Source organism: Thalassophryne amazonica, chromosome 5, assembly GCF_902500255.1.
Source record: "Thalassophryne amazonica chromosome 5, fThaAma1.1, whole genome shotgun sequence".
NCBI lineage: Eukaryota > Metazoa > Chordata > Actinopteri > Batrachoidiformes > Batrachoididae > Thalassophryne > Thalassophryne amazonica.
The window spans coordinates 57770662-57782811 of NC_047107.1; the positions used below are offsets into that span (position 1 = coordinate 57770662).

Here is a 12150-nt window from a genome sequence, read left to right on the forward strand (position 1 = left end):
CTGCTATAGACGTAGACTGCTGGGGGGTTCCCATGATGCACTGTTTCTTTCTCTTTTTGCTCTGTATGCACCACTCTGCATTTAATCATTAGTGATCAATCTCTGCTCCCCTCCACAGCATATCTTTTTCCTGGTTCTCTCCCTCAGCCCCAACCAGTCCCAGCAGAAGACTGCCCCTCCCTGAGCCTGGTTCTGCTGGAGGTTTCTTCCTGTTAAAAGGGAGTTTTTCCTTCCCACTGTAGCCAAGTGCTTGCTCACAGGGGGTCGTTTTGACCGTTGGGGTTTTACATAATTATTGTATGGCCTTGCCTTACAATATAAAGCGCCTTGGGGCAACTGTTTGTTGTGATTTGGCGCTATACATATAAAAAAAATTGATTGATTGATTGATTGATTGATTGATTGATATTTTGCGCTTCATAATGCGCCACACATTTTCAATGGGCGACAGGTCTGGACTGCAGGCAGACCAGTCTAGTACCCGCACTCTTTTTCTATGAAGCCACACTGTTGTAACATGTGCAGAATCTGGCTTGGCATTGTCTTCTAAAAATAAGCAGGGACGTCCCTGAAAAAGACATTGCTTGGATGGCAGCATGTGTTGCTCCAAAACCTGGATGTACTTTTCAGCACTGATGGCGCCATCACAGATGTGTAAGTTGCCCATGCCATGGGCACTATCACACCCCCATACCATCACAGATGCTGGCTTTTGAACTTTGTGCTGGTAACAATCTGGACGGTCTTTTTCCTCTTTTGTCCGGACACGACGTCCATGATCAGACCACAGCACACTTTTCCACTTTGTGTCTGTCCATTTCAAATGAGCTCAGGCCCAGAGAAGGCAACGGCATTTCTGGATGTTGTTGATGTATGGCTTTCACTTTGCATGGTAGAGTTTTAACTTGCACTTGTAGATGTAGCGATGAGCTGTGTTAACTGACAATGGTTTTCTGAAGTGTGCCTGAGCCCACACGGTAAGATCCTTTATACAATGATGTCGGTTTTTAATGCAATGCCGCCTGAAGGATCAAAGGTCAGGGGCATTAAATGTTGGTTTTCGGTCTTGCCGCTTATGTGTAGAAGGTTCTCCAGATTCTCTGAATCTTCTGATTATATTATGGACTGTAGATGATGGAATCCCTAAATTCCTTGCAATTGAACACTAAGAAACATTGTTCTTAAACTGTTGGACTATTTTTTCACGCAGTTGTTCATAAAGTGGTGATCCTCGCCCCATCTTTGCTTGTGAAAGGCTGAACCTTTTGGAGATACTCCTTTTATACCCAATCATGACACTCACCTCTTTTCAATTAGGTGTTCTTTGAGCATTCATCAACTTTCCCAATTTTTTGTTGCCCTGTCCCAACTTTTTTGAAACGTGTTGCAGGCATCCCTTTCTAAATGAGCAAATATTTGCACAAAACAATAAAGTTTATCAGTTTGAACATTAAATATCTTGTCTTTGTGGTGTATTCAAATGAATATAGGTTGAAGAGGATTTGCAAATCGTATTGTTTTTATTTGCATTTTACACAACGTCCCAACATTACTGGAATTGGGGTTGTATTTGTCAGTCAGGTGACGTCCATTTGGTCTTTTCCAGTTGTTGGAGTCCTCGGCACCAAAGTACTTACATTCTGGACAAGTAACTGTTCTTTTAACATGAAGTAATTTCAGTCGCACCCAAGGATTATCCAGAGAGATCCTGGACCAAAGACATCTTTTCCTGACATCACTAGATAGTGTCCAAGTCTTACACCTTAGTACACTCAGCCTAGAAGGACCAGGACCCTAAAGCATTCGACCTTCAATGTCTGACAGAAGTATTGGCACGGCAATGAGAAACGCATGTGTCCAGCAACCTCATGACTCCATGAGCACTTTCCAGGCATCTTTCTAATTCAAAGGCATAGATGTCACTGCTGAGATTAGTGAATTTCTCAACAGCTTCGACACTTTCACTAAAATAGATGCACTTATGATGGCTGAGTCTAGAGAGTCACTAAAGAACTGTCTTAATCAAGGTCAATCATAAACCCAGACACTCTGACTCCTCAATCAGCTTTTCAAGTGCTGCAGCTAGTGTATCCAGTGATAACAGCATCAGCTGCAAAGTCAAGGTCAGCATACGTTTCCTCACTGACAAAGACACCTAAGTCTGCTGAACTCTACAACTCTACCTGATACTCACTCATTCTGTGCAAGCACTGAACCAGAGGAGGAGCCAGAACAATCCCTGATGAATGTCAGAATTCACTGAGAAGACATCAGAGACTCTGCCTCCACTCCTGAAAAAACTCACAGTACTTATGTACAGGCTGACTATGATGTCCAGCAGCTTGTTAGGGATTTTCAACTTCACCTTCAATTTATTTAATTTTATATAGCGCCAAATCCCAACAAAGCTGCCTCAAGGTGCATCACACAAGCAAGGTCTAACCTTACCAACCCCTAGAGCAAGCACACAGGCGACAGTGGTAAAGGGATTCTGCAAATTCTCAGAATGTTCCAGAGAGCAACTCAGTCAACTTAAATGTTGCAAAATTCAACACAGGCCGCTGTGTTCGCTGAGCTACTTGCTCCACACTGCTCCACACTTTTTCATCACCTTAAGGAAAAATTTCCACCACTCTTATGGACAATATCCAGAGTGCCCTCAGAAAAGAGACACCTCATTCTGTGAACATAGGCTATTCTGATGCAATCCGTGGTATGTTAGCACTGATAAAATAAAAATATAACGCAATGCTAAAATACCCTCGGCCAAGGTTGAGTAGGATTACTTTGAAAGAATACATGTGGATTACATGTATGTATGTACATACATTTGGATTACTTGTAGATTACATTTCAAAGTAATCCTACCCAACCCTGCCCTCGGCCATATGAGCATGTAATCAATGAAAGAGTGTGTAGAAAGAATGTGACGTTTTGACTCCCTAGAATACATCAAGATTAGCCATCTTTTAACTTGTCCAAGGTCTGTGTCCCAAGAATGTTCCCTGTGAATTTGAAGACCCTGGCCGTAATAGGACTGGACTTATGCTGAGTACAGACAGGCAGACAGACGTACAGTCTTCACAATACCTGATGGCCATATTTTGGCCTTGGGTAGCAATAATAATTCTACTTAATCGCACAATAATCAATTAATTTAGGAAAATATGTCCTAACAACATGAAGCAGACAATAAATAACTGAATATAAGTATGCAGATTTGGTGTTAAAAACACCAGATATGCTGTGAGAAGGTGTTACAAGAAATAAAATCAACCACATTAAAATAAAATTCAGGGTTGTACCAAGGAAATTAATCGTCTGATCGGTAGCAATGTGGGATCATCTGCAATCAAACCCGCCGCCACCATCGGCATTATGGCAGTGAAGATCCTGAAAATGTACAAAGAGATGAAGACAGAAAGGAAATGCAGAATATTGTAACAACATAAAAAGCATGTGCACCATTCTATTAAAAAAAGTGCATGATTTGCAAACCTCAATGACTTAACAGTGAACACATATTGTTAGGAGAAACTGTAAGAGGAAATGGGGTTCATCTGGTTTATTGTCAGTCCAAAACCACTTAGGGTAGCTGTGGATATAAAATAGGAGTGTCTAACGTTTAAATATCCAACAAACTACTTCACACGATATGAAGACAAATGGCATACTTATTGATATACGTATCTGACATTTCTTACACTACATGTGTTCCATAAGAGGATTTAGATGATGTGCACAAAAATATCCATTGATGATCAGTTGTGCATAATATTTGGAAAGGTTTTAGTGGAAACATTCAAAAAATCTTCACAAATAAAGATGACTGAATGTATCTAAAAAAAAAAAAAAAAATCAACGGTCACAAGGCTAAAAAATGAAAGTCAAAGGTCAAAGTAAAGATAAGCTGTCACTCATCACTCACAGATGTCTGATTCCTGATTCAGGCTGATCAGCAGGAGCAGAAGCTAGTGGAGGAGATGGTGGAGTACCAACAGCTTCCTCCTCCAGCTCCTCACTGAGGGATGAGGAAAAGCTATTAATTTCTGCATGAAAATCTTCTCATAGGTCCAGAACTGTCAGTTTGAGGGACAATAGCACACCTTTTGTAGTAAGCCAGCTCTTCCTGCAACAGAAACACTTGGCTCTTGAGTTCATTCCTCTCCTGCAGGACATCCCGCAGCTCCTGCAGGGTGAAATGAGGTTTGTCTGCCTCCTCGTCAGACTCCTCCTCAGTTGGTGACTTAGTTTCTCCCTGCACAGCATGTCCATACATAGATTTCTTCAGGTGAAGGCAAAGCATATTATAACACTGCTGTGTGCACTTTTTGACCACTAGAGAGCACTGTGCTACAGATGATGTCAAGTCAGTCAACAACCAGCCAATTAATCATTTACCAATGAAAAATGCAAAAATCTCTCACTAGTTAAAAGAGATTACATTTTACAAGTTGGTAACTTTTCCCCTACTTCAGATCATTATAATCTCAATATCTTGAGGGTTTTTTTTATAAACACTTTGAAGTTTCCCTTCTTGGCCTCTGGAAAATTATGATGAGCAAGTTTTCCTGTTATCTGACATTTTATAGATTCAACAAATAATTTTTAAGATAACACTTAACTTTATTTGGGAAATTGTTGGTTGACAAAAAAAAAAAAAAAATCATTTTGGTAAGTTCTAGACTGGTTGATTTAAACAAATTAAAAAACAATGGTACAAACTACTACTGTTATTATTACCACTACTACATTATTCGGATCATTTTATTTTGTGTGTCTGCACACTTGTTTTTATGACAATTCAGGACATTCTCATTATAAGACACCTTCAATATCAGGACATTTTCCATGTCCTCATTTTTCCAACCACTCTAAAGCATTCTAAAGAAATGCATGGTTGCCAACACTGAAGGTCAAATTACGTAACTTAAATATTCTGGAGTAGAGCGAAAGTACAGCATGCACGCTCCCACAGGACACACCAGCATGACAGAGGAGGCAAACGGTGTGTTTAATAAACACTGTTACAGTAGGTCTCAGAATATAAAACAGTAAGACTGTGTACACAGGGAGGTGTTACCAGTAGCGCTGCCGTGTCCTCATCTTCATCTTCACCCTCGTGTTCATTTTCTGTCTTTGCTGACCTTGGGAGAAGAGTCAGCCTCTCCTCATGCTCAAAACATTTAGCCAGGAATCCGGCGTCACCACGACACTCCGCCCACACAGAATTTGTTTTGTTGGCCTTAACTGGTGTTTCTGCAAAGGACTGTGTTTATGACAAGTAAACAGTCAGTTTAACACCAAAAGACCAGTGTCTGAAAGCACAAATCTTCTGAACAATGTTTTAATGAACTGTGAACATGCCACCTTTGTTTGTAAGGATGCAGATGGTGATAGTCTTGATCTGATGAGTGAGCACTCTTCTATCTCAGTTATCTCTCTTTCTAGTTCCCAGTCTTGGTGCTCCTTCTTCAGCCTCCTCACTTCCTGATGCAGAGCCACCAGCTCCTGATTTTGCAGCTGTGCTGCAGCCTCCAGCTCTGCCCTCCGCTGGATCAGGGCCTTGCTCTGCGCCTCCACTGCACCGATCCGACGCCGAAGGTCCTGGTTGATTCTTATCAGCCGCTGCTGCTGCATCTGGAGCTACGGCAGAAAGAATCTGGCTCTCACCTTCATTAACTCTGGTTAAGGACTGGAAACTGCAAACTATGGCAGTTTGAATGTAATTTCTCACCGCCTCAATGTCCTCATTTCGTAATGTCAGCTGATGGTCTTTAGCTCGGATTTCACCTCTCTGCTTATCCACTATGTCCTTCAACTTCTTCATCGCCTGCCTTTCCTTCTCCCACATACCTGTACAGCAAGTGCAGTAACATAATACATATAAAACTCTAAATCACCACACACTATATTAGTAAGGACAACAAACTGACAATTATTTTTTATTTTCTTCCTTTCACATGACTATTTACACCAAACAGCAAATGTTTAGTTAAAAAAAAAAAAAAAAATCAGCACATGCACTGCATGTGTGTGTGTTTAGCTCTGCACATGACGTAAATCTGCAGCCACCATAAATATCTCACACAAAGGTTATATCTGTGTCTGCTTCAAAATTAGTCTCCTTTCTAAGCTCCTGGCTGGCTCTACTTTCACAGCCTCCTTTTTTTTTAAATTGCTGCATGCAGTACGTAGCACACAATCCTATGTGAATACCGCAAAACTATGCAGAATGTGCACCATGTAGATGACGAGTGGAACATAAATCTGCAGTGAGAACATAAATGTGAGGCACGGATCAGATCTGTACTGTCACCCAGCCAGTACCAAACTAATTTATTACCGGGTACACTCGCAAGACACTGCACAACAGCACATGGACAGTGGCAAGCCTTCCATACACAACAGATGGCACTGTAGTGATTATCATACAAATCTCCATCCAAACAGCTCTGAGGATTTTTTTTCAGGGTGGTTTTGCACTGTCACCTCATAACTGTAAGGTGATTGGTTAATCTAACCACTTACTGTGTGCTGGGATACACTCCCGTGAAATCCTGAGCATGAAACCTCTTCATGTTCACTCGACATAAGAAAAAACAGACACACCTATCTATCTGATAATTCTTAGATCTATGCTACAATCCATGCTTCTTCCTGAGACTACTCAGGAGGAGCAACCTGTCAACCAAACAGTTGTTGTCCTCCTTCCGGTGCTCGGTGGAGTGAGTGTTGAGCTGTGGAATCACATTATGGTTCCACAGCTGCAGCGCTGTGGAGAGGAAGGCACTCCAAAGGGTCATAATACAGCCCAGAAACTGATCGGCTGCCCCCTCCCTTCTCTGGAGGACATCTACAACCCCCGCTGCCTTAGGAGAGCTCACAACATCAGCAGAGACTCCTCCCACCCCAGACACCACCTTTTCAGACTGTTACCCTCAGGGAGGCCTTATGGAGCAATAAAGGCACGGACAGAGAGGAACAGCGTTTACCCAAGAGCCGTTATTGCCCTGAACGCCACCAAAAAGGAATTTATAAGAAACAGAAATAGCAGAACTGTGAATTTTTTTTCCCCCCTCATGTGCAATATAATGTTCCTCTCCCACGGAACCCTTCTTTATATTTGCAGCTAGTGTCGTACATCTTGGCACATTCCTCGTATTTTGTATACAGTTTTTTGCTTTCCTTCATTCTTATTATTCTATTCTATTTTATATCAACTCTATCATTTATTTATCATCAACCACTACACTGAAAAGAGAGCTGCTATTTTTAAAAATCTCATTATACTTTGTACTGCGTACACTGTAAAATGACAATAAAAGGATTCTGATTCCAATTCAGGTAAACCTACCCTCCTGTTTCTGCGAGTCTTCCTCTGTGATGGGAGACTCTTGGAGGGAAACGCTCACCAGCAGCCTGTTGTTCTCCGCCTGAAGGTGGCTGATTTGGGACATCAGGTCCTTAACCTCCCCTCTCCACATATCGTCCACCTGCTCCAACTCCTGAACAAGAATAACACAGCAGCATGTTGAACGTTGGTATTTGTAAATGAAAGAATGTGTAATGGGAACAGGCATACAACATAACATAATCATTCATTCATTCATCTTCGATACCCGCTTACTCCAATTAAAGGTCACGGGGGCGCTGGAGCCTATCCCAGTAGTGGTGTGAGGCAGTGTACACCCTGGACAGGACGCCAGGCTATACAACCTGATCACAGACTTCTAAAATATAATCACAAATAGTGCAGCAAATAACTGAAACAATACTTCACATGGTGATACAAGCATCAAATCCAGCACAAATTCTCCTTAGACATTTCTCTTTTGAAAAAACTGACGGGCCACTTGAATTTTCAATAGGCGGCCACGTAGGGGTCAATTGAAGAATTACACAGGGGTTAAAATATAAAAGTGCTCCAATCATATTGAAAACTATACCACATTATTTGTCTGATAATAAAGATTCCAAAAAGGTATAGTCTGGATTGTCTATGACTGAATGTTATGGAGTTATGGGTAAAAACCTTAAGAATGGTGACAAAGGTCAATTTCATTTTGTACAGGGGTAAAAAGTTAAAGTTGCTCCAATTTTAGTAAAAAATGGTGCAAATTGTTTGTTGAGCTACTTGGATTAATAAATGGAATAGTTCTGACTGTGTTGAATGCTTGGTCTCTAAAGTAAAGGTCAAATAATGTTGACCTCCATTGAATTGACATGTGACATAATGTTACCCTGTAATGTGATAACTAAGCATGATACATGGTGCAAACTATTCCTTTTTGAAACCTATTAACCAATAATTTGCATCACCTTTGAACAAAATTGGAGCAACTCTAACTTTTGAGCCCCTGTACAAACTGAAACTGAACTTTGTCACCATTCTTGTTGTTTTTACCCCAGAACTCTATAGAATTCAGTCATAGATAGTCTAAAACTATACTTTTTTTGAATTTTTACAGACAAATAATGTGGTATAATTTTCAATATGACTGGAGCATTTTTATAATTTTTACCCCTATGTATGACCCCTACGTGGCCGCCTAATGAAAATTCAAGTGGCCTGTCCGTTTTTTCAAAGAGTAATATCTAAGGTGTACTTTTGCCAAATTTGGTGTTTGTATCACCATTTGAAGGATTCCTCTGTAAATATTATCTGCTGCATTAAAAGAAAATATGCAAAGAGACCCGTTATTATACATAACAGTGAAGCTGATTTTAACATTTCCCACTATTAACACTCGAACATCTTCCAACTAGACTCGTTCCAGATGTGGAATGCATGTTGAGAATGCAGAGCACAAGAAGGTGCATAAACAAACTAATATGTCAAATATCCTCAACAGTAGTGCTGAAATGTGTCATCCAATAATCAATGAACAGAAAATCAATCTGAAACTAGAATGATAACTAATCATTTATAAGCAAAATAAAGATTTTTCTGCTATGTTTTATATAATGGCAATGTAAATCTATTTAGATTTTTGATTGTTGGTCAGCAACAACAAAACTGTAAACCATAACATTGCAACATTTTTTGGATGTGATTTTGTATTAATTTTCCACAGTCATTGTATTGATATCGGGATATTAATTTCAACCATATTTTCCAACTTTGTATGCGCAGACATAATGAAAATGTAAACATCCACATAGACAAGAGGTGAAATGATTACTTCCTTTGTAATCACAGACTTGACAACAGAAAATCAAATCAACTGGCAACTACTTTGAAAAAATTGAACAACTATTAAATTTATTTATTGTGTTAAAGTCACAAACATGAGCTTGGTTCAGTTTCTCAAATGTGACTTTTGTGAATCTTATTTTTAACTGACATAATATGAACATTGTAAGATATTTTCAACTACTTAGTACTTATTTTCTTATCAAGTAAAATATAATTTACAATGGTTATCACAATAACCTACAGCAAAAGGTAACCTCTTCAAATTCCCTATTTATTCTAAAATTAATGATTACTGATTAATCACTGGATCTATAATCTGATAAAAAAAGAGGACAATAAATGTTCGTTATAATGTCCCCGAGCTGAAGGCGTTTTGTAACAAACAGTTCAACAATTACAACCCCTGGCAATAATTATGTAATCACCGGCCTCGGAGGATGTTCATTCAGTTGTTTAATTTTGTAGAAAAAAAAAGCAGATCACAGACACGACACAAAACTAAAGTCATTTCAAATGGCAACTTTCTGGCTTTAAGAAACACTATAAGAAATCAGGAAAACAAATTGTGGCAGTCAGTAACGGTCACTTTTTTAGACCAAGCAGAGGGAAAAAAATATGGAATCATTCAATTCTGAGGAAAAAATTATGGAATCACCCTGTAAATTTTCATCCCCAAAACTAACACCTGCATCAAATCAGATCTGCTCGTTAGTCTGCATCTAAAAAGGAGTGATCACACCTTGGAGAGCTGTTGCACCAAGTGGACTGACATGAATCATGGCTCCAACACGAGAGATGTCAATTGAAACAAAGGAGAGGATTATCAAACTCTTAAAAGAGGGTAAATCATCACGCAATGTTGCAAAAGATGTTGGTTGTTCACAGTCAGCTGTGTCTAAACTCTGGACCAAATACAAACAACATGGGAAGGTTGTTAAAGGCAAACATACTGGGAGACCAAGGAAGACATCAAAGCATCAAGACAGAAAACTTAAAGCAATATGTCTCAAAAATCGAAAATGCACAACAAAACAAATGAGGAACGAATGGGAGGAAACTGGAGTCAACGTCTGTGACCTAACTGTAAGAAACCGCCTAAAGGAAATGGGATTTACATACAGAAAAGCTAACCGAAAGCCATCATTAACACCTAAACAGAAAAAAACAAGGTTACAATGGGCTAAGGAAAAGCAATCGTGGACTGTGGATGAAAGTCATATTCAGTGATGAATCTCGAATCTGCACTGGGCAAGGTGATGATGCTGGAACTTTTGTTTGGTGCCGTTCAAATGAGATTTATAAAGATGACTGCCTGAAGAGAACATGTAAATTTCCACAGTCATTGATGATATGGGGCTGCATGTCAGGTAAAGGCACTGGGGAGATGGCTGTCATTACATCATCAATAAATGCACAAGTTTACATTGATATTTTGGACACTTTTCTTATCTCATCAATTGAAAGGATGTTTGGGGATGATGAAATCATTTTTCAAGATGATAATGCATCTTGCCATAGAGCAAAAACTGTGAAAACATTCCTTGCAAAAAGACACATAGGGTCAATGTCATGGCCTGCAAATAGTCCGGATCTTAATCCAATTGAAAATCTTTGGTGGAAGTTGAAGAAAATGGTCCATGACAAGGCTCCAACCTGCAAAGCTGATCTGGCAACAGCAATCAGAGAAAGTTAGAGTCAGATTGATGAAGAGTACTGTTTGTCACTCATGAAGTTCATGCCTCAGAGACTGCAAGCTGTTATAAAAGCCAGAGGTGGTGCAACAAAATACTAGTGATGTGTTGGAGCGCTCTTTTGTTTTTCATGATTCCATAATTTTTTCCTCAGAATTGAGTGATTCCATATTTTTTTCCTCTGCTTGGTCTAAAAAAGTAACCATTACTGACTGCCACAATTTTTTCCTGATTTCTTATAGTGTTTCTTAAAGCCAGAAAGTTGCCATTTGAAATGACTTTAGTTTTGTGTCATGTCTGTGATCTGCTTTTTTTCTACAAAATTAAACAATTGAATGAACATCCTCCGAGGCCGGTGATTCCATAATTTTTGCCAGGGGTTGTATATATCGACAGCCAGCATTACCGCTACCAGCCACCAGGGTGCTTGACTGAATCTTTGTCCCGGTCTAACTGATTAAGCAGCACTAGTTAGTGACGGGTTAGTCTGTCTCTTACTGTCTGGTGCCTCCTCTCCTGCTCCTGTCTGTCGTCCCGCTCCTGTCGCAGTCTGTCCAGCTCTCTCCGCAGCTCCTCGGACTCCTGTCCGCGGCTCACCAGCGCCTCCAGCTGCTCCAGGACTCGGACCACTTTGGGCACTAACCCGACCAGAGACTCGCACCCGAACCGGTCGATGATCCGCTCCAAGTCCTGGCCGAGTCCCGCCGCGATGTCGTACACGTCCGTCACCGTCAGCTCGGCCGCGGGTCTGTGCAGCGCAGACTGAAGGCAGGTTTCCATGTCCATTCCCGGCTTCATTAAAGCCCTCCGGCTCCTTTTTCTCGTCGTCGGACTCACGTTATCTGCACAACTCGTTCAGACAGGTCATTACAGGCGCGCGAGGAGAACATGGAGACAACTTTGTTGACGGTCTTGTCAAAAATGTGGTGCTGCGTTCACTGTCCTCACGTAAAGATGACGACGCCTCTGACCTCCTCCCTGTGAGTGAGCGGCGCTGAGGAGCCACACGTGCGAACGGAGTTAAATATAATATAATCACAGGAGTCACTTACCGAATAATATCCTGCTCAATTTTAGGAGTTCAACAGTTTTGATAAAAATGTATTAATTGCACATCATTACAACTTGTGTATCCGGGGGGCAGATCCAGGACACATGAAAAGGGGAGCGTGGAGAACGTGCCCCCCCACCAACAAATGCTGTTTCTGAACCATTTATTCAGCAACAAGTATATATTTAAACCAAACCATGATTCAGCTA

The 12150-nt window shown here is 40.6% G+C and overlaps 1 protein-coding gene across 1 annotated transcript; it reads right to left on the bottom strand.

Annotated features, from left to right (window-relative positions):
• Positions 1-1545: 1545 nt before the first annotated feature.
• Positions 1546-11837, bottom strand: LOC117510585 (RILP-like protein 1). Its single transcript, XM_034170365.1, has 8 exons — positions 11389-11837; positions 7358-7508; positions 5738-5856; positions 5371-5646; positions 5084-5269; positions 4107-4258; positions 3929-4021; positions 1546-3393 (listed from the first exon to the last, which is right to left on the bottom strand). The coding sequence occupies exons 1-8, from the start codon at positions 11686-11688 to the stop codon at positions 3294-3296; spliced, it is 1377 nt and encodes a 458-aa protein (XP_034026256.1). The 5' UTR covers positions 11689-11837; the 3' UTR covers positions 1546-3293.
• Between the last annotated feature and the right edge of the window lie 313 nt (positions 11838-12150).

What these genes read in the sequence shown, in the direction of transcription:
- LOC117510585 (XM_034170365.1), bottom strand. Translation starts at nt 11,688, where the DNA reads ATGAAGCCGGGAATGGACATGGAAACCTGCCTTCAGTCTGCGCTGCAC. An exon ending in AGACTCGCAGAAACAGGAGG is followed by an intron (nt 5,857 to 7,357) that starts GTAGGTTTACCT and finishes CTTGCTGTACAG; the next exon opens with GTATGTGGGAGAAGGAAAGG. An exon ending in GAGCTGGCTTACTACAAAAG is followed by an intron (nt 4,022 to 4,106) that starts GTGTGCTATTGT and finishes CTCATCCCTCAG; the next exon opens with TGAGGAGCTGGAGGAGGAAG.